This window comes from Pinus tabuliformis, chromosome 9 (genome assembly GCF_031772625.1).
Source record: "Pinus tabuliformis cultivar Carrire ecotype Pingquan chromosome 9, CPIR1, whole genome shotgun sequence".
Classification (NCBI taxonomy): Eukaryota; Viridiplantae; Streptophyta; class Pinopsida; order Pinales; family Pinaceae; genus Pinus; species Pinus tabuliformis.
This window is the reverse complement of record NC_142307.1, coordinates 1,325,756,950-1,325,777,207: the sequence shown is the minus strand read 5'-3', so window position 1 is coordinate 1,325,777,207 and position 20,258 is coordinate 1,325,756,950. Positions and strand designations below refer to the sequence as shown.

At 39.3% G+C, this 20,258-nt stretch overlaps 1 protein-coding gene across 4 annotated transcripts in view; it reads right to left on the bottom strand.

Annotated features, from left to right (window-relative positions):
• The window catches only part of LOC149153413 (hydroxyproline O-galactosyltransferase HPGT3-like), a 248,362-nt gene that overhangs the window by 164,638 nt on the left and 63,466 nt on the right, over positions 1-20,258 (bottom strand). For all 4 annotated transcript variants that reach the window (XM_089439496.1, XM_089439497.1, XM_089439495.1 and 1 more), the window contains one exon: positions 5,467-5,657. In XM_089439496.1, the coding sequence (XP_089295622.1) occupies positions 5,467-5,657 (191 nt within the window). The remainder of the gene's footprint in view (positions 1-5,466; positions 5,658-20,258) is intronic.

Genomic DNA, 20,258 nt, shown 5'->3' with positions numbered 1-20,258 from the left:
CGAATGGCTAAGGAGGGAGCTCGAATTGCTTGGTGAAGGGGCCCACGTGAAGGAAGAGAGCAGCAATTATAAATAAGAGGAAGGCAGCATCATTCAGCACTTTTGATCATTTGACATTTTACACTTTGTTGCTCAAGTTGTTCAGCTGAGTCACAGGTGTTGTTTAGCACCAGAGGTTTCCAAGGGGAAATCTCACCCTCTTCTTCGGTGGACCACGAGTGCCACCCTAGGGAGGCAAATTCTACTCATTTTTGGAGTTGGAAGGAAGACCACGCAGGCAGCACGAATTCTGAGTTAGCTGGGACGCAGTTCAGGGAGCCACGCAGTGATTGGAGGAGAGAAGACCCGAAGTGAGGGGTTGTATTGTTGTTGGGGCACTCTTTGATCAATTTTCTGGCACAGGAGGGAGATTTGCAGGGACAGAAAGCATCACCCAACAACCATTTGAATTCCTGGAGGAGGGCCTGCATCATTCTCTCCATGGACTGTGCAGTCCTTTGTTGAGGCAACTTGTGGGGTGGCTTGCGAAGGGGTTTGAGGAGCTGGGGCTATTTGGAGTTGGATTGGAGGGGATTGTGGGGGATTTTCCAGCATTTTGGTGGAGCAGCAAACACAACATCTGCTACAGGTTACATTTTTTGCTTGTGGAGGAGGGCCAAGCATTTGGGGTCAATTTTGGAGCGTCAAAACTAGAGCAAACCCTTTCTGGGTTTTTGACAAGGATCTCATAAATAATTTGGCAGAATTTTCTGGGCAGATTTGAGGGGTTATTCGTGGAGAGCCCATGGTTAATTTGCCGGAATTTTCTGAGCATTGGAGGAGGCCCTAGAAGCCATTTCTTGCAGCCAGCAGTGCAAGTTTTAGAGGGATAGCATATAGCTTGGTTGGGGACAGCCACACTTGTGTTCAAGTAGTTGATTTCATCACCTGGGCATTGTTAGCTTGCCCTGAACAAGCCCAGGTGCATGCATTAAGATCTTATCTTGTACACAACATTTATCTTTATAAAATGGCTCAGCTGAACGCAGATTTTGACATTTTCTGGGTGTTTAATGTGGTGTAATTTTATGTGTGTTTTTGCTATGATTGCTTTTTTTATCATTGTAAATTTCCATTAGGAATATTACATGCTTGCAAGATTAGGGCAAACTTTCTCCCATACAACCATGTTGATTTGGCTAAGGTCATGTTGATTTGACTAGGGGAGGTTGATACATTCACCGATGGAGCGACACTGATTTGGCTAGGGGTGAATGGCCCAAGGCAACTATAACAGAGGGTAGACATTCTTCCATTGGAGCCATGTTGATTTGGCATCCATAGGGTCATGTTGATTTGACTAAGGGAATAATGATACATTCACCTAAGAAGTCATGCTAATTGGGTTGGGCCATGCTAATTTGGCCATGGGAGAATGGCCCAAGGGTAGACTTTCTCCTAAGAAGCCATGCTAATTTGGCTTGTTGATTAGGCTAGTAATAAACAGCACAGGATACTCACATTGCCTACTCAAGGATGGAGTGATCTATATAAATAGACGTGCATATGAGGAGACACTACATCAACATAGAAATCTCATGAACTTTTCTAGTGGAGGAGAAGTTTCAACTAAAGAGAAATTTATTTTCAGCTAAGGATAATACCTCCCTCGCTAAGAGGGAGTGTTGATTTTTGTTGTAGCATTGGGACGTATTCCCGCATGTCGAAAGGGTCTCCAATTCGGCCCGAGATATATTATACAATTTTTTATTTTTCTAACACAAGTCGGTCAATCTGTGAAGGGGCATGTCCCTTGGGTTATGACCCCCCATTCAACATGTATAAATAAGAGAATGTGATGTCTCATTTCTCCACCAAGCAAGAGCAACTCTTATCTCTCTCTTCATCATTCTTATCTCTCTTGGACAAGCCGCACGTATGGAGAAGAAGGTCAAATTGATATGGCCACTTTGATTGAAGATGATTGAATCTTTGACCAAGCCAAGTTTGATCTTTGTTTGACCAAGTTGACTAGAGTTGACCGAGTTGTTTTGACCAAGGGTTGACCATAGGAGGGTTGCACGTGCAGACTATTGACCACAGGAAATTGACCACAGACCACAGGATTAACCACAGGGCCAAAGTTTGACCGCAGGCCTGTTTGACCAAGTTGGGTTGACTAGTGTTGAATTTCTAATATTTTGGCTAGTTGGACCATCATTGACCAGCATATGTTTTGACTAGGTTTGATGGGTATTTGTCTTGGATTACTAGCACAAATTTCTAGGTAAAATGTTGATTTGTAAACCTTGTTGAAGTATAATTTCAACCAAGAAAAGTTGTTAGGTTTTCTCCCAAGGTTGGGTTTCCCGGGGTAAAAATATTGTCTCGTTTGCTCATGGTTGTCTTTATGTGATCTTTAATATTTTTGTTGCAATTACTACTGAGATTTTCTAATGTGTAATTATCCAATGCAGTGGCACAAAATATTGGTTGAAAATCATTAATAAGTAATTACCTAGCAAAAAATTATATTCTATTGCACATCTTGTAGAATTTCAACACTTTAGAGGGGCATTGGACCTTGTGATGACATGATAGCTTGTTGAGATGTCCTAGCCTTGGATGATGGGCATTACACTTTAGATGAAGACGACTTGATATTTTAAGCATTACACTTCACTAATGAGACATGAATGGGGGTCCTAAGACCTAACCAATTTTGCATCATGGATTATTTTATGCATTGTTGCCTTATCTCTATAGTCTGTAAGAGATAAAGGCATTATTTTATGTTTTACGGATTTTAGTAGATAACGAAGTGTTAGATCTCTCCTATAAATAAGAGAAGAACTCCTCACTTATGAATCAATGCAACTTGTCGATATATCTCACTACTTGTCTACTCTTATTCTTAGCTATGGATGCATGACTAAATGTGCCTTATTGAGAAGATGATTTGTGGATGATTTTCCAATCTCTATTTTCATGGTTAGGGTTTATGGATGACCAATGATTTCTTGAGTAAATGTTCTCTCTAAGTCGTGGATTTATTTGTTGAATGAATGTATAAGTGCAAGTGTGCTTGTCTAGTGGTAAGGGAGCATTCTCTTATTATTCTTGAATAGATCCTATCTTTTAAACTTTACAAAGATTTCTAGAGGAGAATCTTTCATTGCTTTTATCTTGAAAACTTGTAAAAGTGCTAGGTGGATCTTCTAGAGTTAGTAGTGGACAATCCTACTTATTACCCTAGATCTACTAACATTTCTTGTTGATTTTTGTAGCTCAAGTAGGGACTTCTGCACAGGCCTATGTGTCTAGGCATGCAAAAGTCGCACACAGTCTCTTTAGATACTTGCTCTAGTGTGAGCAAGTTGCTAATGTAACTTAGCCTAAGTTTAACTTAGAAAAAAATAAGTTTAACTTAGAAAAAAACACATATTATTACGTTGGCTTTTTGAGCCAAAAGAAACTTAGGAAAAGTATATAATTTACTTTAGTGATTATGTTTTAATCTTAACCATTGATCTCAAGTGAGGCAAGATCTAATCTTGGTCATCAATCGCTTTGGAGATTAGAGTAAGGGTTAGGGATTTATCTCAATGTAAAGTTATAAAAGCAAACCTAAGGAGAGGAGAAACACACTACAATAGCACAAAATTAAGAGGCATCTCAGTAAGCAACGTGCTGGGTCCGAGGGAGAGCAGGGAAGCTGGAGATCCAGATTTTCAGAGAAGATCAAGCACCGATCTAGGGTAGATCTGCTAGACTGGATCCAAGTTTATTTTGTATTATGTATTTTTCTCAGTTAAGCCATTATCCTGGGCCGGGACCCCAAGGAAGTTTGGATCATTAATGAAAATCTTTGTTGGGAAGAATCCGTGTGTCATTTTTATGAGATTGGTTATTTGTTTTTGCTTCCACTAATTGAGTTGAGAACCTAGTTGAATAAGTTAATCAGTAGATCTTGCTTCTGCTAGGTTAATAACTTACTGGTGCTAGGTTTAACAGATACTAACATTTCTTCAAGGAATGCTGTAGTTGACCTCATATGACCAAAAAAATTAGTAGGCACTAATCTTTCTCCCAATAGTCAACCATTAAACTAAAAATTGTACCTTTCATTTTATGTTTTAGGGTTAAATTAGGGCTTGTCACAGCTATATATTTATTTTCAGCCACAGAATAGCTAGACATTTTGGACAAAAGTGCATTGACTTTGCCTGCTACTGATATTATCTTCATATTTAACATTGCTAATTCATTTTTGAGCCCTTCTAGAGCTAGATGTCTCATTTCTTAGGGCTATTATGTGCTTTGTAGTTTTTAGATTTAGCTAGTTTATTAAACTCTAGTTTAATTCATATTCTCAGCCCTCCATTCTCCAAGAGCTGTTTAATTTGCTGCTGTAATAACTTCTTTGGTTGCTGTAATAGATATATTTTGGGCAATTTTTGCAACAGCCATTGTTTTTCCCTCTTTTGTAGTGTTTGGGGTTCCCTCTTTGACCAATATTGACTTGCTAAACTTAAATTGTTTTAAAAACTTCACACTCAAATCTGGAAATCGCCTTAAAATAAACCACCTTATTACCATCTTGAATGTTATATCTTAGCGATGGTATTCTAAGTATTAAATATAGGAGTCCTTAGATTTGGTTTCCGCTTGCCCTAAGTACCCTTGGTTTCCTTAGATTTGGTTTCCTATTGCCTTGAGTGATTGCCTAGGTGACAATGGTAACACTTCCACGTTACACTTCGCTTAGCGCCTTGTGAAAGGCTTTGCACCAAGGTGGTAGATTTTGTGATAACAAGAATCCGGGATAATTAAATCCATTGATGCTTGAAATGAGAATCCAAACTCATTTAGAGAAAGCCACACATCAAATCATTTAAAGAAAGCCCTTCCACAAGGTAGACTACAGTTTATTTTTTAAGGTGTGGCAAATTAAACAATAGGGATTTAATCTAATAGGAAGATAGCCCATGCTGCAAAATTAAGAATATGACCACCGTTGAAATACTACAACATTTAACGGAGTACTTACAGGAGGCAAGTTCGCACAAAATGCCATTTATTTAAGAAGAAACTTTTGAACTATAGTTTTGTTTGAAGCCAGAAGCTTTGGAATCTACTAGACCATGCTGCAAAATTATGAATATAACCACCACTGAAATACTACAATATTCAAGGAAGTATATACAGAAAGTAAGTTTGCGTGAAATGTCATGAACTTAAGGGGAAACTTTTGAACTATAGTTTTGTTTCAAGGCAAAAGCTTCGCTACTTCTGGAATCTACCATATATTTCATGCTAAATATTGATAATTAGGATGGAACGCATTTCGACTTGAAGAAGCAGCAAGGCCAATATAACATAGTCATCAATAAAAGCAGCAACCACACTCTTGCAAATATATTGATCTTTTAAAAGAATGGTTGCCGTAAGAGATTGTTTTGTGATGCAAGAGCACCCAAGCTTTACCTGTTGGCATCCAAGTGTTTCTTATTCTATTCCTATTTGAGTGGCTACCAAAGCCAGTGTAGATGCCTATTACAGCAAGAAGCCTCTGACTACTGACAGTAGCATTCCAATTAAGGTGTTTATGAAGGTAACCTTGACTTCTAGCCAAAGTCAGTTCCATCTCCAAATCAGCAATTCTTTTTCCTGAATCCCTGACAAACATCAAATAATAATTAAGGTGGAAAGTGGAAAAAATAAGTCAGTTAATAATACAATAGCATGTCCAAGCAAATAAATTTTATATTTCATTGTGCATCAAAATTTGTAAGCAATGTGATAAGACAAAAAGAATCGCTTCCATGTTGAACATAAAAGGGTATTTCTTTGCGGATCACAGCATCCTAAACTACCAGTAAGGTGGCCTTGGCAATTGACTTGACAACATGGTTCAATCGACTCATTTATAATGAAAGAACAAGCAAGCAGATTTAAGTTTTAATTATCAAATTTAGAAGTCAATAGCAATGAGACTAAACAAAATAGTCCATTCATTCAATTAAAGTATATGAAGCAAGCAAATCCTCGATGTATTGTCCACCCTCAAATTCACAACGTTGCAACTAATCTGAAGAAAAAAATCTACATGGCACAGTGTCCAGGGTGGTATTTACTATTTTCGCAGTGCCCCTGTTGTACGTGTTGTAATTATCTTTCTTCCATGATGTACTTATTTGTTTTATGAAGCAATATATGCAGTATTTCTCTAAATAATACATATATATATATATATATATATATATATATATATATCCTAAATGCAAAAGACAAGTTAGCACAATGCCACAATAGAAATAAAAACTTTAAATAGGCCATCATACCATAACCAAGCGGGTGATTTTGGAAGATATTTCATGCTGAATCATTCCTGAACCTGTCGTGTTCTTAGAGTTTCTTAGGCCTGTGTTTGCGTCAACACCTTCTCAGAAAAGCTTTTCTTACTATGTACTGTCTGAAAAAATAAAAAGCAGTGCTTGCTTCGCATGTTTTCAGAAACTCAGTGTTGTTTCTTTGATTGTCAAAATAGTCTAGCTCACTTTTTAAATTCAAAGAATCAAATTTCTGGTTTCGAAAATTCAGTTTTCAGATCTTCAGTCCAAATTTTCAGATATTTGAAATTTCTTTTCAGTTGTAAGTTTCTCAGTTTTGCAATTCATATTTTTGGATTCCATATATTAAGTTTTTTCTATTGACAAGATGTATGAAGGTCAGAAACATAACAGTTCATATGACAGCAGATTTTCATTTTCGGCTACAGTTTTCTATGAACAGCATATTCATTTCCAGTTGCCTTATCCACTCATCAAGTTAGGATCGTAATGGTGCCATTAGAGGCACTTTTTTGGCATCATGAATTGATACCAGCAATCACTTCACTCTTAAGCACTGACGAGAATGAAAATTGGAAATCTGAAATTGCATTACTAGTGAAGGAAGCAATAAGGGTCCCCAGGGGGGAATAAGGTAAACAATGGATGAGGTGGCACAAATTTTAGAGACATTGATTAGAGAAGCAAAGAAAAGGAAAGAGAACATAAGAATAGTGCGGGAAGGAAAGTTGTTGGAGAGGCTGAGATTAGAGAGACTTGTTTTCATGACCATGACTGGAACCTTTTTGCAACCAAAAAAACCAAGAAGATGCACAAATCAACTAAAGGTTACTTCAGAGGATTCCTAAATCTAAGTCCAATGGTGTTGGTCAAGACTTCAAACCGACAGCTTGGATAAGGAATTATACAAGAACACAAACATAACAGTTCATATGACAGCAGATTTTCATTTTCAGCTACAGTTTTCTATGAAAAGCATATTTATTTCCAGTTGCCGTATCCACTCATCAAGTTAGGATCGTAATGGTGCTCTTAGAGCCACTTTTTTGGCATCATGAATTGATACCAGCAATCACTTCACTCTTAAGCACTGACGAGAATGAAAATTGGAAATCTGAAATTGCATTACTAGTGAAGGAAGCAACAAGGGTCCCCTGGGTGGAATAAGATAAACAATGGATGAGGTGGGACAAATTTTAGAGACATTGATTAGAGAAGCAAAGAAAAGGAAAGAGAACATAAGAATAGTGCGGGAAGGAAAGTTGTTGGAGAGGCTGAGATTAGAGAGAAACTTGTTTTCATGACCATGACTGGAACCTTTTTGCAACCAAAAAAACCAAGAAGATGCACAAATCAACTAAAGGTTACTTCAGAGGATTCCTAAATCTAAGTCCAATGGTGTTGGTCAAGACTTCAAACCGACAGCTTGGATAAGGAATTATACAAGAACACAAACATAACAGTTCATATGACAGCAGATTTTCATTTTCAGCTACAGTTTTCTATGAAAAGGATATTTATTTCCAGTTGCCGTATCCACTCATCAAGTTAGGATCATAATGGTGCTATTAGAGGCACTTTTTTGGCATCATGAATTGATACCAGCAATCACTTCACTCTTAAGCACTGACGAGAATGAAATTGGAAATCTGAAATTGCATTACTAGTGAAGGAAGCAATAAGGGTCCCCTCGGCAGAATAAGATAAACAATGGATGAGGTGGGACAAATTTTAGAGACATTGATTAGAGAAGCAAAGAAAAGGAAAGAGAACATAAGAATAGTGCGGGAATAGTGCAGGAAGGAAAGTTGTTGGAGAGGCTGAGATTAGAGAGAAACTTGTTTTCATGACCATGACTGGAACCTTTTTGCAACCAAAAAAACCAAGAATCAAGATGCACAAATCAACTAAAGGTTACTTCAGAGGATTCCTAAATCTAAGTCCAATGGTGTTGGTCAAGACTTCAAACCGACAGCTTGGATAAGGAATTATACAAGAACACAAACAGATGGCTGAAAGCCAAAATACAATAAGATAAGACAAGATAATTGAATTAGCGTCCGAGAAATAGCCACTAAAGTAGGTCAATGGGATTGTAAGGTACAATGATGTCCATACAAAGAAAAGCACTAAAGCAGCTCCTATATAAGAGAAAGATGCAGAAAGTAAAATAAGAGTCTAGCCTAGATCTTGGAAAGCCAACTTATGTAAAGACATCCGAGAAAAGGTAAAAGGCGAGTAGATCTAGAATCTATGGCTAATGTCCCCGATTATCTTGAGCACGGAGTTATCATTCCCGCTTGCCTAACTATCTCCTTTAGGCTAGAAAGAGGGGGAAATTGTCAAGGAGACTAAGGGAGTTTGGTCTAACTCACCCTGAGTTTATTATTATGAATAAAAAAGGGGCAAAATTGTTATTAATAAAAAGGGCCAAAAAGTCACGTGGAGGAAATAAGTGACTTCATCAATAAAATATTAAAAAGAAAAGTTCTAGAAGATTGGAGAAGATTCGGCAAGTCTTTTAAAAAGGGAAAGAAGACCATTCCTAATTGATTATAATTTTGGTAATTACCTCTTGTGATTGGATGTGGACTCAAGCGAGTCTAGCTTGAGGGTTTCAAGAAAAATCTCAAACTAGTTTCGGTGCACATCAATTGCCACCCTGGCTAGTACTCAATCGATTTTGGTGGACATCCATTGCCACCCTGGTTGGTATTGCGGGGAAATTATTCAGATTTCTCATTGTGCTTCAATTGCAGGTTATTGGAGGACATTTCTTTAGTGGGACAAATTGACTATTATTGCTTCTGGAGGGTTCGAGATTACTGTTTGGAGGTTGAGTTTCCTTCTATTCTTGGAGGTCAAGATCTATTCCTCTGAGCAGGCCGAGTCATATCATTATTTCTAAAGGACGAATTGGCTCATTCAGTGCTAGAGTGAGATCTCAAGTTCCAAATTGGTTTTTGCCTTGTAAAGTCTTTCAGATCCAGCTAATAAAATTCATGATTTGCCCCATATATCTTCTTGCTTAAAGTGTTCTTTACTTTGAATACAAAGTGTTTGACAAAATATTTGTTCACTAAATGTTTGACGAAATTCACCAAAGAAAAATTTTAAATATTTGTGGAATTATCTTAGCACATTATAGTTTGGCACATTACATTATGATACCAATGGTACAAGCCCATCCTAGTCCATAGGAACCATCTGTCCTAACATCTAAGGCCAGATGTAGAAAGTACAAAATAAATGTCTATCTGGAAGAAGAACTGGAAGAGGGGCTAGATTGAGTATTGACCTATTGCCTAGAAGCGAATGCTCATTGTTGTGGCTAGGAATATATCATCTGGCTACTAACTTGGCTATTAATATGAGGTCTATATTGGCAATGCTACTAGGGTTTCATTGAAGTTGGGATGGTGCTCCTAGTCCACGCTGATCTAGGGTCTAGGAAATGACCGTTATCTATTTATCGCAAGGTGCCCCTAGTAGATGGGAGCATTATAAAAATTGAAGTGATTCACTATGTGGGAGTAGGTATAAGATATGGTTGTGCTTGGAGGATGAGAGAGCAAAAATGAAGGACCTCCTGCATTTATAGGGCCAAGCATCTATTATCAATGTACCTGAAGAAACTACCAAGCGTTTGGAGCTCTCTAAAAATATAGTGGAACTGTCCTCAAAACCTGTAGTAAACAAACAAGAAAAGAAAAGAAAACTAAGGGGTACAAGAGAAGTGATGGAACCCTACATTTCTTTATACTCATTGCTTGACATTGAATAGGTTTAAAAGACCAAGAAAAAAAAACTTTTACAAAATTGTTGTCGCCAAATACTATGGGTATTAAGCCACTTACAATTAAAAATAAAATATTATATTTACAATATAATCTTATGGTGACGTTACTGTAAAATCTAGCAACCCGGTGCTAAGAAGCACTAGATCCCTGGCAACAATGGGATCCAACACAAATGTCACCTTAGTAGTGAATTCCCTTGTTTTTTGGGCAAGATGTTATCCCCACAAGGGATAACATATCTTTTGAATATTATATGGAAATGTCAGCTCCCTCTTGATCTTAGCCTTCTTGCATCCATCTCGCAAATTTATCAACCTCATCCTCATTATCAACATGATGTCGTTCCTTCCATAAGCAAGGGTTTCTTCTTTCAAGGGAAACATTAATCTTCAATACTTAAGGTTTATCTCTAGGGTTTTGTGTACAAACCCTAGAGATTTCTTAATCATATTCTTTGAGACTTACCTAGGGTTTACAAACCCTAGGACAAATAACATCATTAGATTTTGATATGTGCACCACACATACTTCTTTTTCATCTTGCTTGATAGCTCTTTATTAATGTTGTAATACTTTCCCTTTCACAAAACATTTATCACAATCAACATCAGTCTCTTATACAATCCGAGCATTACAAAGGAAATTATGGTTGCACATATCCACAAGAGGAAGAGGTATTGAAGTTTCATCACATTTATTTTTAGACATCAACATCACGATGCAATCGAAATGTCCTAGTTGAGATTATTGACATGACTCAGAAGTTACACACACTCTTCAGTAGGCCTTGTAACATTGAGAGTTTATTCTAGACTTCTGGTAACAGTAGCAACAAGTGTAGCTTTTGACATCAGTAGCAAATTATCTTTCCATATCCAAGATGTCCAAAACCATAAAATCTCCATGCCTCCTCAATTCCTCCAAATCAAGTAACTCGACCTCCTCAAAACCATTAACCCTTGTATTAATTTTAGTTAACAATGGTATGTTCTATGCTTAGCACAATTACTTCAATGTTCCTTTAGCAGCCCAATAACAATTTCCAATTTATTTTTCAATAGCAGACACATTAATCGCATTGACAGTAAAAGTAGATGGAAAATGAAACAAAATGTAGAAGACAAGTCAAGACAAAAGGACACCATATTTGGCAGATGCAAAGGAAAAACCCCAATGTGGGGAAAACCCTTGGATCAATTCTTATTATTATATCCAATGTTCAACAAAGAGAGAGAGTACAAAAGTGAAATTTTGACTTGCCAAATCAGAGTCAATACAGCATTGTCAAATCTACAGTCAAATCCAGGCTTCAGCCCTAACCAAAAAGTCAAAGATGGTAAACGCAACAACAAATCTTCCTTTTTGGAGCATGGTCATACCCAATCAAACTCGGCCTGATAAGGTGGTTGAAGTCAGCCCAAAACAGTCCTAAAAAGTGCAATCAAACTTGGTCAACTCTGCGATCAACTCTGTAGTTAGGTCTGCAGTCAACCTTGTGGTCAAAGTGCCCAGAAATTCTCAGTTCCTGTGCCAAACTATACAGCTTGCTAAAAACGAAATTTTCCCACAAAAATCGTAGTCAAAGGATGAGTCAAAGTGCTCGGTCAACACTGGTCAAACTCCTACAACAATCCTAAAATTCGGCCCTACAATTTGTCCTTCTGCACGTGTGAGAGAGAGAAGATTTGCCCAATAGCTGTATGAACCAATGCTCCACCGAGTTTCCGGGACGAGAAAACGCAGCAACGGGGATGGGGGATGTATATAAGCAACCCCAACATTTAGGGAATTTTCTGGGAAATAAGGGGACATCATAGTCATATAAATTATAAAATTATAAATTATTAAAAACATAATATATAAAAATAAAAAATAAAAAATAAAATCCCAAAAATATGTCAACAACTAAATAGAAAATCTTAATAATTATGACATGTACATCTAAAGACTAAATATGATCATCATTACATATTAGACTATTATCATTTATGAATTATCATTTGACATTATGAAATGTTCCTTCTAAATTCATCATTTGGTATGATACAAGGTACATCTAAATTAAATTAATAAATTCATCATTTGACAATTGAAATTATGCAATGCACATCAAATTTTCAAAAACGATAAAAATTAAATACGTCATATGACAATGACATTGACATTACGTTGAAATCTAAAATAGTCATAAAATACTAAACTAAAAGTAAACATAGAAAGCACCGAGCAATGAAATGCTAGTAAATTTCTCAAAAAGTACTAAATAATATTAATAAATACTAAGTTTTAAGTTTTAATATACTTTAAGTTACTAATTTTTGTTATTCTTTTTATTTTTGTTATTCTTTTTATTTTATTTTTAAGTTTTAAATTTTAATATAATTTAATTTATTAAAAATGAAGTTTTAATATAGTTTCATATTTTTTTAAATTATTAGACAAAAACATAGAGGGATGCATATGCGTCCCCTAGTCCCCCTTGCAAAGGAGTTGCACTTCGTCACCAGGAAAACATCCCCCGGGAGTTTCCTCGAGTTTCCCCAAAAAGGGGGCGTGGGGAAAACGTTTCGCCGTCCGCGGATCGTGGGGGAGCGCCAAGGCACGTCCCCGTGGAACACTGGTATGAACCAATGAGAGAACGAGAGAGTAGACATGTGTGTGATGATGATGCCAAATGAGGTGAGAGGGCACTTGTATTTATACAATTAGTTGAGGGTGAAGAGTCACATCCATTGGGCTTCATGAGCCTACATGATTATGTGGCTGATCTGAACAATTTACACATGTGGGCATAAATTCAAAAACACACTTCTGCTTGTCCAAATTGGATGATCTTTCATATCAATTTTGGTCCTCTCGAAAAGAGGAATTTAATGCAATCATCATCTCCATCAAATGAGTTGTCCCAAGGTGGAATTTGGCCCTAGTTGGCCATCTTGTCGTCATGTACCATCTCTGTATCTCATCCCATATTTGCTCTATTGAACACTGATATGAATAATGAAGAAGAATTGATAGAGAGTGAATCACAAGACCTTACCACTCTCCACTGACAAAAGTCAGTCTAGAGGTAGAACCTCAATCAAACTTGATCCCAAATCAAGTTGCTGAACACCATGCATCCCAGACATAAGGAGTACGGCAGTACACGATGCGTCCATCGGTAGTGCTATGGTCCCTATCCACTTTTCCCAACTCATTGGCTAGATGAGAGGTACTTCCCATGAGTCCCAGACTACATGGGTAGGACGTATATTGGGGCATTAGCAGGTGAAGGTGAACCACTCATCCTATTCATATGCCATAGGAAAAGGTGAACCACTCATCCTATGCATATGTCAATCGGAGGGGAAGGTGAACCACTCGCCCTACACACATGTCAATCATCATGGGGTATCACAGGGGAAGGTGAACCACTCACCCTATACACAACGCACCAATAGGGGAAGGTGAACCACTCACCCTATACACAACGCACCAATAGGGGAAGGTGAACCACTCACCCTATACACAACGCACCAATAGGGGAAGGTGAACCTGTTAAATTATGGTATGTTCTATGCTTAGTGCAATTTACTTCAATTTCTTCTTATTAACCCAATGTCAATTTCATTGTTTAGCAATCACATTAACATGAAGTAAAATGCCGATAGAACATAAATAAATCGACAGAAGACAAGCCAAGACAAGAGACACTAGATGTGGTGGCTAGCCAGGGACAAACCCCAATGTGGGGAAACCCTTTGATCAATTCTTCTATAATCTTCAATAATTCAACAGAGAGAGATAATACAAATATACAATTCTATAATTTTATGACAGCAGCAACAAAACCCTAACTAGCAAAGTCAAAGTTGGTCGACCAAGTTAGATTTGACCTCCAATCAGCTTGGTCAATATCCCAGTCAACTCGGCCTCCAACAGCAAGAAGAGTCAACCTAAAACAGGCCGAAATTATAGTCAAACTTCAGTCAACGTTGCACAGATCTACGGTCAACCTTTTAACAGTCAACGTTGGTCAAACCTGAGGTCATATCACCTCAGTTTGTGTGCCAAAATCTGCGGCTTGCCAAGGAGAAGCAGCCACACCTAATCTGCAGTCAAAGAGGAGTCTACGCTGGTCAACACTGGTCAAAGTACCTTCCTACAATCCTAGTCAAACTCGATCAACACAGCCTTAATCAGAAATCACTTCGTCCTTCCACACGTGTGAGAGATGCTGCTCCTTTATGCGTACCCAATCAAGTAAGGAGAGAGAAGATGAGTGTTGAGATGATGTGAAATAATGCCTCAAGGTCTCCTCTATTTATATGCGACATTGGGATTTAGCAGGGGGCGTGCAACACAATTTTACTTGTTGGCCGACCTTGACAAATTGTCAAGAAATACAAATAAATTCATATCTCCATTAATACATGTCGGAATCAGATATATCGTTAGATCGCTCTCCACGAGAGGAATCCAAGAAAAATATCAGCTGCCATAAATGAGATGACCCACATGGTGTTTGGCCCTAGTTGCCAATTTTAACACTCCCTCTCAACTAGGGAGAACTCCATCTACTAATCCATCTATCCGTCAGTACTATCTCTGCCATCAAATGCATTGCTCGGCTCTGCTCTGCACTGTTGAACTATGAAGAAGAAGAAGAAATGATCGAGGATGTATCATACCATCCTCTACTAACCCGAAGTGAGTCCCAGATAAAAGAGAGTGCTGAATAGCGCTCTTACTAACCCAAAGTTAGTTCCAAAGAGTGTGTCATACCACTCTTACTGATCCCAGATCAATTCCAAGAGAGAGTGAGCTATATCACTCTTACTGACCTGAAGTCAGTTCCAATTGATCCCAGGTCAATGTCGGTCATCCTAGCATAGGGAGTACGGTAGATACACAATGCGTCCATCAGTACTACTATGGTCCCCAACCCCATTTCCCTACTCAATGGCCAAATGAGAGGTACTTCCCATGAGTCCCAGACTGCATGGGTAGGATGCCTCGACAGGAGAACCACTCAACTTGTCCATAAGTCGCCACAGGGTATCACAGGGGAAGGCTGAACCATTCACCCTGTACACAACGCACCATTAGGGGAGGGTGAGTCGCCCTATGGTCACTTGTCGCTCCAAGAAGTACCCCAAGCCCCCCAGAGCTCCCAAAGCTCAATGCATGCATCATACGGGACCCTCATACGAGGGTCTCTCAACGACTCCAAGTCATTCTCGGAAAGTCAAGAATTTGACTTTTCCCAGGGGCTTTGTCAGAATGTCGACTAACTGCTCATCTACACTGATATGATGGAGCCTTATTGCTCCTCGTTGTACCATATCCCGGATAAAGTGGTACCTGATATCGATATGCTTGGAGCGATCATGAAATACGGGATTCTCAAATAATCGAATCCCACTCTGGTTGTCACAAAGGATCACGGTAGTATCCAATGTATATCCAAACAGCTCACTGAAGAGCTTCCACAACTAGACAGCCTCACAAGAGGCCATACTCGCAGCAATGTACTCTGCCTCAGTGGTGCTCAAAGCCACCAACTTCTGCTTCCTGCTCATCCAGGATATCGAGGCAGAACCCAAAGAGAAATAGCACCCGGAAGTGCTCTTTCGGTCCACCACACTGCCTGCCCAATCAGCATCGGTATATCCATGTAGCCTCACATCTCTGGCAGTGTATCTCAACCCATGAGTGATTGTGCCCCGAAGATATCTTAGAAGGTTCTTGGCACCAATCCAATGTGAGTGGTGAGGCTCAACCATATGTTGGCTCAACGTGTTGACTGCAAAACATATATCCGAACGGGAGTTCACCAAGAACATCAATGCTCCTATGAGTTGACGATACTCGATAGCATTTCCCAAAGCAGGTCCGGTAGCACTACCGCTTAACTTCTTGAAGTCAAGCTCCATCGAGGTAGTCACAGGCTTGCAGTCCACCATACCGAATCTTTCCAGTATCTTCACCACATATTTTCCTTGAGATAGGAAAATCTCCCCTGGTTTTTGCCAGACTTCCAACCCTAGGAAATAGTGCATCAGTCCTAGGTCCTTCATCTCAAACTCGGAAGCCAACTCCCTCTTACATTGTCAATGAGAGGGTCTGCACCTGTCAGAAACAGGTCATCAACATACAGCACCAGTATGAGAGGCTTATCATCTTCAACCTTAAAGTAAAGGTTCGGATCGGCTTCACTCCTAGTGAATCCCATCTTCATCAAGTAGCTATCGATCCTCTCATACCAAGCTCGGGGTGCTTGCTTCAACCCACAGAGGGCTTTCTTCAACCTACACACGTGAGATTCTTGATTATGAATCTCAAACCCCTCGGGTTGTTCCACATAGACTTCCTCTTTGATCAAACCATGCAAGAACATGGTCTTGACATCCATCTGATGTAGGTTTCATCCTTGCAAAGCAACAAGGGCTATGATCGAGCGAATGGTGGTGTATCGGGCAACAAGTGCAAATATCTCGTCATAATCAATATCTTCCTTTTGAGAGAAGCCACGAGCAACAAAACAAGCTTTTTATACTTTTCAGCACTTCCATCAGCTCCATGCTTTATTTTGTAAAGCCACTTCAAGGTGACAATTGTTTTGTCCAGGGGTCCAGGGACCACATCCCAGACATCGTTCTTCATGATGGACTTGTATTCCTCATTCATAGCATCCTTCCATACTTGATGCTTCACAACTTCTTCAAACGATGAAGGTTCATTTTGAATGATTGTGCTCATAATGGTCAAGTATCCCTGATCCCTGGTCGGCTTCTTACTTTCACGAAAAGTCCCTCTAGGTGCAATGTGTCCTTTGGCATCATGAAGTGTCCCCCTAAGACATGAGGGCCTCTTCCTAGAAGAGGAAGGCTCTTGTGGAGGGGGGTCAATAGGGTCAATAGGATCCATAGGTTCTTCCACTTCGGGCATCATTTCATCTTCCTTCTCCTCTGGCTTCTTGGTGTTAGCTACTTTAGTTTTCCTTAATATAGGAAAATTGTCAACCTTGCTAAGAGCCATGTCTTCATCAAAGGTGACATCATGACTAATCTCGACTTCCCTTTGACCAACCACATAGATTCTATAGCCCTTAGAATTTCCGCTATAGCCCACGAAGATTCCTTTCTTTCTAGATGCACCCAATTTATTCCTTTTCTCTTTCGACACATGAAAATATACGGCACTTCCAAAAATTCTAAAATGAGAGACATCGGGTTTCTTACCAGTGAACATCTCTTCGGGAGTCTTGGAATCCAATGCCTGATGAGGGCATCATTTTTGAACATATACGGCAGTATTTGCAGCTTTGGCCCATAGAAACTTCGGAAGCCTTTGATCATGGAGCATGGAACGAACAGCGTCCAAAATTGTACGATTCTTCCTTTCCGCCACACCATTTTGCTCAAGAGTGTACGGTATTGTGGTCTCCCTCTTAATGTCAGTGTCTTTGCAAAAGTCATGGAACTCATTGGATTCATACTCGGTCCCATTATCAATCCTTAAGATCTTGATCTTCTTTTCGGTTTGGTTCTCGATCAAGGCTTTGAAGTGATGGAACCAGGAGAACACTTCATCCTTCTTTTTCAAGAAGTATATCCACATCTTGCGAGAATAGTCATCTGTAAAAGTGAGATAATATAAATATCCTCCTAAAGATTTCACAGGCATCATCCCAGATATGTCAGAGTGAACCAATTGCAAAATGTCAAAGGTCTTGCTATGGCTTTTGAGGGGAATGGTCCCCTTTTGAGTTTTCCTTCGGCACACCCTGGACATACACCTTCTTGCTCCACTTTAAATTCAGGCATCCCGGTCACCATTTGTCTCACATCAGGCAGAGCCTTATAGTGAAGGTGGGCAAACCTCCGGTGCCATAGTTCAGACCAATGTTTTTAAAACCGGAATCGGTGACCGGACCGGTCCACCTAATGAACCGGTTTACCGATCGGAACCGGTCTAACCGGGACTAGTTTGGTCTAAACGAACCGGTTTTAGAAAAATACATTAAATAATTAATTTTTAATGAAAAAAACTATTTTTAAGATTTAAAACCATGATTCCAAGCCAATAGAGACAAAATATGCAAAGATTGCTCATTTATATACCATGTAAAGGTGAATATATCAAAATGGTACCGAGTGCAATACATATCATCGACAAAATACATAAGCAATGAGGCTCTAAATGGCCTCTAGAGTGCAAAAACAAAGCCTACAAACTACGGGGCTAGTGGCCTACTACAAGACTCAAGTCTACATATATGATAACACTATAGTAGCGATCAACATTATCACTTGAAACTTCTCATGAGTCATCATGATCAGACTCGGTTGAGTCTTAGCTCCCAAACTTTGCAGTCACAAACTTCTCTATTGGTTCAGCGACTTGGGTCTCAAACTTTTGAAGGTATTCTGCCGTAATATGCCCTATTATTTCATTTGGTGCTCCACATGGCTTTACATGGCCTCCTATCCCAGCCAAGTGTTGCTTGAACCTGTTAATACCCGCTCCTTGAATGGATTTTTGGCAATATTTGCAGATCATTTTGCCATCAATCATATCACAATGAGCCCATGCAATATCTCTGGCTTTTGGAGGCATGATGACTACTACTTAGCTTAAACTCTATTGTTCCACTACTCCAGCAAAAACTCAACACTCTCCAAGCTCCCAAGCAAACTCACAAACACTCCAAATGAGATGTGTGAGACAAATGAGAGGGAGAGGGGCCTCTTAAAGGCTTGGAGAGGGTGTTTTTGGAGGGAAAGCACCCTTAGTTTCCCTCCAAAACCCCTAAAACACAGTCAAAAAGTCGCTTTTTCAGTTGACGGTGGGCGTGCCTCCTAACCGGCCGGTTTAGGACGGAACCGGCCAGTTTGTATCAAACCGGTCGGTTAGGACCCGTTTTTTGCAAAAAATTGAGAAATGCCCTCCCTGACCGGGTTTTTTGGCCAGTTTCGACCGATGGGCCTGCTAACCAGTCGGTTAGACCGGTAACCGGTTAGCAAGGCCGGTTTTGAAAACTATGGTTCAAACTGAAGAGTTGTGTTGCAAGACATGACTCCCAACGGACTTCCTCCAATCTGATATAGAGAGTCAACTTGAAACCCAAGAGTGAAAGCATCTTTAAATTTCTTTTTCCATACACGTACCTTGTCATCAATGAAGGCCACCTTGTAGCCTTTGTCTTCCATCACCAAAATGGACACCAGATTCTTCTTAAGATTAGGTACATATAGGACTTCTTGCAAATGAATTGTGTTACCCTGATTTAATTTAAGAGTAACATTCCCTATGCCCTTTACAGGATAGGTGGAGTTATCTCCAAGAATAATCTCCAGGTTGGTCTCCTTCTCTATCAGATTAGAGAGAGCTTCTGTGTAACCAGTGAAGTGCCTTGAGGCACCACTATCAATAAGCCAATTTCCCAACGAGCCCAGAGGAGAAGTAGAAGAGAGCGTTGATATCAAATAATATTCATCTTGCTTATTGTTAACAACATTAGATTCATACTTGGAGTTCCTTGCCTTCTTGGAGGGTTGACCACTTCCTTGATTTTCGGCATTCCTCTTTCCTTTGCCATTGAACCTGCCATTCCTTTGATTGTGGTTGGAATTTCCCCGGGAGTGATTTTGATCATCGTCATGAGATGTGTCTTTTCTATTTGGACACTCCCCCGCATAGTGACCGAATTTATTGCAAACGAAACATTTTCTTTCCTTCCACCTTTCAATCTGGCCTTTCCTTTGGATTTAGACCCGGAATTATTTCTCCTTTTAGCATGAGAGGAGAAAGCAGTGGGGTTGCCTTTAAATGCAGGCATTTCCTACTCTTCCATCCTAGTCTCTTCTTGAATGCATCTTGCCATCAATTCCTCAAATCCCAGAATTACATTAATGTTGAGAAGAGTGGTTCTAAATACATACCATTCGAATGGGAGCCCTCGAAGAGTTGTGATAGTCAATTCCCTGTCAGAAATGACTTCCCCAATCGATATGAGATCATTCTTGATCTTGGTGATCCTTAAGAAGTAGGATTGCATATTCTCATCTTTGCCCTTATTAATTTCCTTCAACTTATTTTTGAGGAACAAAACTTGATTTGCATCACTAACGTTAAACAA